Source organism: Mus caroli, chromosome 5 (assembly GCF_900094665.2).
Source record: "Mus caroli chromosome 5, CAROLI_EIJ_v1.1, whole genome shotgun sequence".
Lineage (NCBI taxonomy): Eukaryota > Metazoa > Chordata > Mammalia > Rodentia > Muridae > Mus > Mus caroli.
Window position 1 is genome coordinate 29,070,741 of NC_034574.1, and position 10,822 is coordinate 29,081,562.

General features: G+C 39.6%; 1 protein-coding gene across 3 annotated transcripts in view; it reads right to left on the minus strand.

Annotated features, from left to right (window-relative positions):
* Positions 1-10,822, minus strand: part of Poln (DNA polymerase nu) — a 130,599-nt gene that overhangs the window by 114,646 nt on the left and 5,131 nt on the right. For all 3 annotated transcript variants that reach the window (XM_021163099.1, XM_021163100.1, XM_021163098.1), the window contains exon 2: positions 2,711-2,763. In XM_021163099.1, coding sequence (XP_021018758.1) covers positions 2,711-2,763 — 53 coding nt within the window. The remainder of the gene's footprint in view (positions 1-2,710; positions 2,764-10,822) is intronic.

Below are 10,822 nucleotides of genomic sequence, written 5' to 3' on the forward strand. Positions count from 1 at the left end.
GGGAGGAGAGAGAGATGAAATGCCCAACAGAAGGGAGAAGGAACTTATAGAGCTCACCTCCAGCAGGAAGACAGGGCATCAAATGAGGGAATGAGGGAGAGGGGGGCCATCCCACAGCCACAACTCTGACCCATAATTGTTCCTGTCTGAAAAAATTACAGGGATGGAAATGGAGAGGAGCCTGAGGAAAATAAGGTCCAGTGACAGGCCCAAAGTGGGATCCAACTCAAGGGGAGGTCCCAAAGCCTGACACTATTTCTGAGGCTATGGAGTGCTCACAAAAAGGGACCTAGAATGACCGTACTCTGGAAGACTCAACAAGAGGCTGAAAGAGTCAGATGCAGATATTTACACCCAAACAATGGACAGAAGCAGCTGACCCCTGTTGTTGAATTAGGGAAGGCTGAAAGAAGCTGAGGAGAAAGGCAATCCTGTAGGAGGACCAGCAGTCTCAATTAACCTGGACCCCAGAGATCTCTCAGATACTGGAACACCAAACAGGCAGCATATACCAGCTGATATGAGGCCCCCAACACACATACATAGAGGACTGCCGGGTCTGTGTTCATTCAGAGATGATGTACCTAACCCTCAAAGAGACTGGAGGCCCCAGGGAGTTTAGAGGTCAGGTGGGGTGAGGGTGGGGACATCCACATGGAGACAGGGGTGTGGGCAGGAGGTTCAGGATGTGGAACAGTCAGAGATGGGGGTGGGGTGGGAAAAAATATGGAGTGTAAATAAATAAATAAATAAATTTATAAAAAAAGAAAAAATGAATTTTGAAAGAAAATGTCTTAATACTTGGTCATATACCACAGAAAATGTAATGTATTTATTCATATTTTTATTGCAGAAGAATAGTTTATGGTTCCAAGAACAGACTTTAGGCATAAGATTATATTAATTTAAAATTCTGTGGAGGAGTATTCAAGAAAAGGAATTCAATAAGGTTTTAGACTGTTGAAGATCTTGCTTGGGTGTTTTTTAAATGGGTGATGGTGGATATCAAATTACCACAGTGTACTTTGAGTCACAGTGGATTTTTTTATGACAGTTTTTAAAAATGTCAATATTAACAATATACTAATGTTCTTTGCAACTTTAGAAACTTATGGTGAATGTTTTAAATTTCAATCTTAAAAAATTTCAGGAAGCACATAACTTTTCAAAATCTTAGGGCTAGATAATCAGCCAGTAGTACAAGGGATAGGTCCCGACAACATCCCTACTTTACTACAGGGAGCTTAATTCTAAATTAGGTTGGGGGCTGGCAAGATGACTCACTTGCCACCAGGCCTAGAGAGCTGAGTTAGATCCCTGGAACCCACACAGTGTGCTCTGACCATCATATGTGATCCATGGCATGTATCTCTTCACCAACCAAAATAAGTAAATAAAAATTATATAAAACTCTAAAATAGATTTTGCTAGGTGTACTGCTATATTCCTTTAATCCCAGCACTTAGAAGGTAGAGACAAGCAGATCTCCATGAATTTGAACCAAGTCCTGTCTACATAGTGAGTTTCAGGTCAGCCATGGCTATACAGTAAGACCTTCTCGAAAAAAAAAACAAAAATAAATAAAACAGCTTTTTAAAAAGGAGCCCAGCAATGGTAGTAGTTCATCCCTTTAATCCCAGCACTCTGGAGTAGGCAGGCAGAGCTCTGTGAGTTCAAGGCCAGCCTAGTCTACAGAGTGAGTTCCAGAACAGCTAGGAAACCCTGTCTTGGAAAGAAAGAAAGAAAGAAAGAAAGAAAGAAAGAAAGAAAGAAAGAGAGAAAGAAAGAAAGAAAGAAAGAAAGAAAGAAAGAAACAAAGAGAGAGAGAAAAAAAGAAGAGAAGAGAAAAGGAAAGAAAAGAAAAGAAAAGAAAAGAAAAGAAAAGAAAAGAAAAGAAAAGAAAAGAAAGGTTAGCCTGAATAAGCAGTTTGCTCCAGAGTCCATTTTCTCCACTATGAGGCAGCCTCTGCCACTGCTTCCTACACAACGTCTTAGATGACATCATCTCTCATTTCTCTTGTATTATCAAAACTGGTTAGCTTACTTGAAAAGTTTCAAGCTCTTTTCTCTTAAAAATTTTCAGTATTGGGTTGGAGAGATGGCTCAGCAGTTAAGAGCACTGATTGCTCTTCCAGAGGTCCTGAGTTCAATTCCCAGCAACAACATGGTGGCTCACAACCATCTGTAATGGGATCTGATGCTCTCTTCTAGTGTGTCTGAGAACAGCTACAGTGTGCTCATATACATTAAATAAATCATATTTAAAAATTTTTTTCAGTATCCTTTCCCTACTCTTGAAAGGTGGGAGCTTCATTTTGGCCAACTCCTGATGGCCCATTACATTTCAACTCAGATACAATCTTCATACTTCATAAAGATATCTATCTCAAGGTCCTTCCCCCTATTGCCCCAAAAATGAAAACTGCATCAACACAAAGCTTCGTTAAATAAATGTCCATCTTCTTGGTCTCAGAGAACATGAAAGTCATTGCTCTCACAGCACTTTCTGCACACACGGAGCAGATGTGTGGGGTGCTTCTGTGCCCTCCTCCTCACCACCTGTCTAAATTAAACCATGTGTTCTGGAGAATAAGAACTATTTTTAAGGCAGTGTGTCCAGATTTTTTAACATATACCAGGACATTTATTAACTATTTGTTTAAAAACGAGGATCATCTATTTAGAATTACTCAGAACTGTAAAGATTTACCTTTGTTTCTAGTGACTGAGTCTTCTCACTGGATTTCTTTGTCACTTTTGAAGCTTAAAAACAGACAAAGAAACAAAAAATTAACATCAAAAACTAGGCATGGTATTATATATCTTTAATGCCAGCACTTGGGGAAGCAGAGGCAGATGGAGTTCTGTGGATTCAAAGCCATATACATAGCCAGATCCAGACTAGCCCTATGTCATACAAAACAAAACAAAAACTTATAGAATTCGCTAACAATTGAAAACTGAATAATATGCTATTTAGCCACTACCAACACAATCAAAATGCACAGGACCATTGTAGTAAGTGATTACATAAAGTGTCTTTGAAGTAATAGAAGGCAGATCTATATAATTATGAAATGCTTATTTGTGGGTACTTGTAATTTGCACTTGAATATTTTATTTTGAAAACCTAAAGTTAGTCAGGCAGTGGTGGTGCACACCTTTAATTCTAGCACTCAGGAGGCAGAGGCAGGCAGATCTCTGAGTTTGAGGCCAGCTTGGTCTAGAGAGCTACTTCCAAGACAGCCAGGCCCCAGAGAAACCCTGTCTTGAAAAACCAAAAAGATAAAGAGAAAAAGGAAATAAAGAGAAAAGAAAACCCAAAGTTAACATTCTGGAGTCACCTTATAAGTACTAAAGGATTGAAGAAATGGTTAAAATGAATAATACTGCAATAGAACAATCAGGATCTCAAGAAAACAGCACTGATGCAAACAGCTAATTTAGATTTTAATTTTAATAACCCTGAGCTGAAGAGCTGCATAAATGGCTCAGTATGTAAAATGTTTGTTGAGTGAGAATGAGGACTTCCATTTGGTTTCCAGAACTCATGTAAACAGCCACCTGTGGTGCAAGCTTATAACCCCAGTGCTGGTTGATGTGGAGATAGGATCCCTGTGGTTTATTAGCTATCTAGCCTAGTCTAAGGTGAGATACCCTATCTCAAAAGAAAAAGAAAAAAAAAAAAGATAAATAGCTGGCTCCTGAGGACCTATAACCCCCACATGCGTGTACTTGTGCACTCACACAAAAGCACACTGACTGACTTTAGTTGTACAGTAAGGGATAGAACTAAGACTCAATTCCAAACAGTGTAACTTATATATCTGTGTTCATAGCCACCTTGACAGGTGTTCTGTACACATGGGCTCACTTGCTCATGTGTAATCCCAAGGCTCCAAGAGTACTCATGGGAAATGGAGCTGACAACTGAGAATAGAGAACTGAGAAGGTGAGCCCATTTTGGACCACTTGTTGGTTCCGTTCAAATGAGTCACTGTGTAGGTAGCATGGTGATATATATCTGCGGTCCAGTTGCTTGGGAGGATAAGGTAGAAAGACCACCCTTGGCAACACAGTGAGATACATTCTCTAAAAGATTAAAAAAAAAAAAAAAACACCTATCACTCTACCTTTCAGAGCATGGGAGTTGTTAGTGTTGCCAACCTGCCACCAGGTGACTATTCACAAAATATCATGCCCTGGAGACTCTGAGCCCAATCTCTGTTGTTGGGAAGTTGGTTGTTTGACAAAAAAAAACCTTAAATCAGTCCTGACTAATGGGCCCATATGCAGTCTCTTCCCCAACTCCCATGGTTACTTAATTCAAAGTAACCTTGTGTTCTCACTGGGACACCATGGGACAGAAGCTGGTATGTGTCAATTGGCCAAGTCATTCTAATAACATGGCTGTTGATGCAGCCTTGGGTGGAAATTCATAGGTGAGAGATACTTCAAGTCTGTATCCTGAACCTAGCTACATACCTTGCCTCGACAACTCCCTGTGCCAGATTTTCTGAACGTTCTTATTCCAGATTGGTCAATTAGTCAACTTTTGTCTATAGGTTCAAAGTTTTCTAGCCTTGGTTTTCCCATCCATACAATGTAGACGGCCAAGTAAATCAACCAAAGTTTTATCCTGTGAATTTATTTTCAACATGTCTTTCAGGATGCCTGAACTGGAGTATGGCACACCTGCAGTCCATTTTTGGCTTTTTGCATGCTGAGACAACACATTATAAGCCAAGCCACACAGTTCAAATAGTCAGTTGTGTCTACTGGCCTGCTTGTACCTGAACCAAATAAACCACTTCCAGCACACAATGGATTGCTGAAGACCCTCTTACTGATGCTCTGACAGAAATGGACATTGTTTGACAGTTTGAGATTCAAACTTGGTGTCCTTAGAGTCTCAAGCTTCATTTCCATCAGGAGCTAGTAGCATGGCAGGGGGCATTTGTAACTTTAATTTTTTTTCAAATCTTATTTTTAATGATGGTTCTTAAACCCTTTAACCTTCCTCTTAACAACCCACCACCCACCAGAGGTAGTAGAAAAGAAAGAGTATGGGAATGGGGGAATGGGCCTGTTTAAAAAGGTTCTTTGGAGCAACTCCTGTCTGTGTGTCTGGAAATCGGCAGTTCAGTTCACAGGTTAGCAGGCAGTGGCAGCTCAATCCACTCACAAACACCTCATAGATACACCAGCAATCCAGTTCAGTTGAGTTGAGTTAGCAACATCAGTGACATGACCTAGCAGAGATAGCTAGGCCTCAGCCTCTGTCAGAAGCAGGAACAAGCAGGAACACCAGGTGTGTCTCTCTCAGGGAAGCAAAGACTCAAGACCCATAAGCGTTGCACAGCTAGGGGTATCAGCAAGCCAAGCTTGGTCTCCGGCACTCTGTGGAGTCCTATTTACATCATCCAAACACCACATGTCCTCCATGGGTCTTGCCTCAGCACGTGCATCCAATCAGCCCAAATCCTTGAAGTGCAACAAACTGCAGTACAGCACAACAAGGTTTTTGGTGTCTCTCTATGGCATTCCAACAAATGCAGCTCAATTATGAAATGTAAGGCAGACCAATATATGCATGTCATTAGCAAAGAATCCTTCATCACGTGTCCTTTCGTGCACTTGTTTTAGCAGAACATCCTCTCTCCTGTGTCTGCTTCCGTGAAACTTTCCTTCACAAGTTGGCCTTAGCCTTTAACAAAACGTTCCTTTACATGTTTGCCCCAACAAACACCATCCAACCAATTTTCAACTTTCGAAAGAACCCTTAAGTTTCCACTTCAGGCATTTTTAGTTTAATTTTAATCTTTTAAAAGATTTATGATTCTCTGATGCTGATGTAATAGCCTTGCTTCATATTATTGAAGTCTGTATTATGATTCTTTTGTTAAGGCTCTAAAAGCCACACATCTTTTTTTTCCCCACCTTTAATATCATCAGGTCTATTTAGATGGAAATACACATGGCTGGGACACTAGCTTCACTGCCTGAACCCCATCTACTTTAGGCCCTACATGAAGCAGGTGACTTTTGTATCATTCACTGTTTGGGATAGAACACATTCCCAAATGGAAGGCATATGCTTTCATTCTCTTCCAAGTTTTCTATCAGGTCTATGTCTCTTTCTTAGTGGTGGGAGGCATAAAATTCTGTAAATACCCTACTGCATCCCCTAAGTCTTCTGAATCATTTAGAGTTTATCTCCCACCCTCTGAACAGCAAAAGCTCCAATAGACAATATTTGTGCTGTTGGACTGGCATGATGCCATGGAAACACTTCCTAACAGTCCTGGGGCAAGATAAAAGCTTCTATCATCCATCTTAAGTGAACATGAACTTTCCTAGCTAGTTGTGATCTTGGAGCTGACCCTGTAAACTCATGGCACAGTGCTAAACATAGTCAGCAGAGGGTGCTGGAGGAACACTGCCAGAGGATGGACACCTTTCCTTTTTTCAGCACACTGCTCCAGCATTGGGGTAGGAAGCTGCTCCCTGTCTGCTACTTAGATCTTTTAGAGTTTTCTTTATATACCTTGGTGGTTAAAATCCATCTAGTCAATAACAATTGCATAAACATTCCCTGTTCAAATTACTATGCGACTTCTGTCCCTTGAGGGGAAGAAAATACTCCCTAAGCAAACCTGGTTCTGCTAGACCAGTTTAACGAAAAGAACAGGAAGTGGAAAGAGACCCAAGAAAGCAAAACATTTAACTTATACTATAAAAGTACATATAAACTCTGAAAGTTTCAGATAAAATGTTTGAGCCCATAGAAACATTAAGAAAAAGTAGGGTAATAAGACATCAGTTTAGTTTTGGGTGTCCCTAACACATTACAAAATGAACAAACATACCAGGTTTTTCTAAGACAAATGACCCTGCACTGCTTTCAAGCAGAAGGACAGTCGGGCCTAGATCTTCAGTCATCCAGGCAACATGGACATGGATTAGCTGCACGGGGAAGGGCTTCTGGGCCCTTTGTATATCTGGATGGCAAAACCACCAGAACCACACTTTTTGTACCATTTGGTTTTCACATGTTATTGTACTTGATAATTCACTCTATTTTCCATTTCAACCTACTCTGGTTCCCCCTTTCCCAAAGTCTTCCTCTACTTTATGAACACAAGATTAAACAGAAAACATTGTTGAGTTTGGCTTCTTAATATGGTCTCCAGTTTCCCTACAAATGTCAGTTTCATTATGGCTGAGTAAGATTCTACTGTATGCATATATATATATTTCCTTTATTCATCTGTTGATGGCTGCTCCCTCAACCTTAAGTTCTACTGGTCTAGAAGTTTTGATTTCCCATAGGGCGTGCTCCTGCCAGGAGCCTAAATAAATAAATAAATTCCATTGACCTGAAAGCTCAAGATTTTCCCCTGGACACTTTGGGCTTCTGATACCCTTAAACCAACAGGCTAAGAAAGGAGTACGATTATTAGGAGGGGAGACTGATCCAGATTACCAAAAGGAAATTAGATTGCTTCTCCATTATAGAGGCAAGAGATTATATCTGGAATTCAGATGATCCTTTGGCATCTCTTGGTGCTACCATGTCCTGTGATTAAAACCAATGGGAAACTACAACCTAATCCAAACAGGACAAGAAAAGGTACAGACCCTTCAGGAATGAAGGTATAGGTTACTCCTCTAGGAAAAGTGGCAAGACCTTGCTAAGGATGGAGAAAATACTGAGTGTGTAGTAAAAGGTAGTTACAAATGCCAGCTAACGCTACATGAGCAGTTGAAGAAATGAGGGCTATAAGTGACGTCTTCTGTCATATTTTAAGAATGTGTTTCTTTCCTCGATGTCTTTATCATGTAATATAACATCGATTATGAGACAATCAGTGATTATCATATTTAAGTTCAAGATACTAAAAGAACATCCCTCAAGAAATATTGCTGCCTATTCTAAAAATGTGTTTGTGGTTGTATGAGGGATTGTTCTATCACATTAGACATAATTGTGAGCTGATTAAATATGTAATATGTTGGTAACTATACATGAAATGGTTATTATCATGCTAGCTATAATTATCTGGTTATTGTTTTCATTTGAAAATTAAGTGTGATATAAGGAAATATGACTGTGTGTAAGTTGACAAGGAATGGACTTGTGGTGGCTATTCTTAGTTGCCAACTTGGCTACATCTAGAACTGCCTAAAATCCAAGTGCAGGGTACAACTGTGAGGGTTTTCTTCAGTAAATCATTTGAAGTGGAAAGACCTACTTTTAAACTGGATTTTTACATTTTTATTTATTTATTTTATTTATTTAATTTTGTGGTGATGGAAAGATCCACCTTTAGTCTGGGCCACACCTTCTGCTGCAGTCTGTATAAAAGACACAAAAAAGGAAGCAACCAGGCAGTGGTGCTGGACACCTTAAATCCCAGCACTTCGGAGGCAGATCTCTATGAGTTTGAGACTTGTCTGGTCTACAGAGTGAGTTCCGGGACAGCTGAAGAAAAGAAGAAGCTCTCTTTTTGCCTGTTTGCCCTCACTTGCAAGCCCATTCACTGACATTAGAACTTCCTTCTTTGAGATTCCGGTATATATGGAGGACTAAGTGAGAAAACCACCCTCATGAACTGTACAATTACTGGCCTCTTGGGCCTAACATTAGCAGACAACCATACACACACGCACACACACACACATACACACACACACACACACCATACATTCAATCACTTCAGTTCCTCTAGAGAACCCTAATACAATAGGCATGTATTCTGATTCTATAACCTGGCTATTGTGAATAGGTGTGTAGGTATCTGACTTTGATTTCATTGGATATATACCCAGAAGTGTACAACTGGATCATATGTATGTATTTACTTATTTGGTTTTTTGGAGACAGGGTTTCTGTATAGCCCTGCCTGTCCTGAAACTCTTTCTGTAAACCAGATTGGCCTTGAACTCATAGTTCTACTTACCTCTGGTCCCTGCCTCTGGCCTCTGAGTGCTGGAATTAAAGGCATTTACTATCACTGCCAGTCATATTTTCTCTTAAAGGACTTCTATACTAATTTCCATGGTAGATGCATTAATTTACGTATACATTAAACTGTGTTGTTTAAGGGCTCCTTTCCCCTGTATCCTGAACATAAACAATTTAAAAAGAAATTCTGAAAACTTTCTTAAAGATGACTTGTATGCGTGTTTTACTTGCATGTGCCTGTGTACACCACATGCATGCCTGGTGCCCGAGCAGGTCGTAAGTCTCCATATGGGTGCTGGGAATAGAACCCAGGTCCTTTCCACAAGTACTCTTAACCACTGAGCCAACTATCCAGTCCCAAATTTGTCTTATTGATGACAGACTTTCTAACTGGGGTAAAATGGCATCTCAATATAGTTTTGATTTGAATTTTCCTGACAGTTAAAAACATTCATTTTTCTCATGTATATATTGGCTGCTTGTTTTTCAGAACTCTGTTCAATTTATCTGTTCATTATTCGCTGGCCAATTTTTTTCTTTTTAATTTCTTGAGTTTTAAAAATGTTTAGATGCCAATGCTGTTAGATGAATAGCTCACAAGGATTTTCTCCCATTTTGTAGGCTGCCTCTTCACTACTTCCCCAAGATGCCCAAACTCCATTCTGTGTCATCCCATTGGTCACTTCTTGATGATTTCTTGGGCTAGTGTCCTATTTAGAAAGCCCTTGTATATACCTTTAACGTTTTTCCCGTTTTCTTCTTTCAGGTGTTACATTAATTTTAGTTTTCCCAGGACCAATTGAAGAATGCTGTCATATGCTCCAACATATTTTGGCATCTTTGTTAAAAATCGGGTGTTTGTAACTCCATGGGTTTATTTCAGGGTCCTTAATTCTATGGTCTCTATCTGGTTTTGTGTCGGTACCATGCTGTTTTTGTTACTACTGCTTTGTGGTATGATTTGAGATCAAGTGTGTGTGATACCCGTAGTGTTGCTTTTTGCTTGAGGTCTTCTGTGTTTTTTGGAGTCTAGTTCAAATTTTAGGAGTTTTGTTGTCATTAATGTCATTGGATTTTTGATTGAGATTGTGTTGATCCTATAGATTGCTTTTGACAATAGTCATTTCCTTCAGGCCAGTCGATGAACATATTTTTCTCCATCTTCTAGTGTCTTCAATTTCCCTTGGTGCTACTCTTTTCGTTGGAAAAGTCTCTTTGTCTGTCCATCCTCTCTTCTTTCCTTCCTTTCTTGAGACAGGATGTGTCTATGTAGTTCTGGCTATCCTGGAACTTGCTATATAGATCAGGCTGGCCTCAAATATCTTGCCTCTGCTTTTCAAGTGTTAGAATTAAAGGCAAGCACCACCACACTCAGCCTGATTTTTTTTTCAACATGTTCTTTATCGTTATATAGAAAAGCAACTGATGTTGATTTGTATCTTTCTTCTTTGATGAAAATGTTTATTTAGAAATAAGTTTTCTGGTGGAGTCAGGGTCTTTTAAGTATAGGATCACAGTCTGGAATAGGAATAATTGGACATCTTCCTTTCCCATGTGTATTCTTTATTTCTCTCTCACATTACTGCTCTGGCTTAAGAATTCAAGAACTACATTGAATAACAGTGGAAACTAGACGTATTTGTCTTTTAAAAACTATTTGTTATGTTTATTTTGTGGTGGGCTGTGCTTGCCATAGGATGCCAGTGGTAAAAGGACAACTAACAATGTTGGGTCTGTCCTTCTACCATATGGGTGCCAGGGACTGAACTTAACTTGCCAGGCTCAGTATTAAGCACCTTTACCTGCTACTTTATCTCACTCATTAGACATTGTTTTCTTTTTTTTTTTAATTTT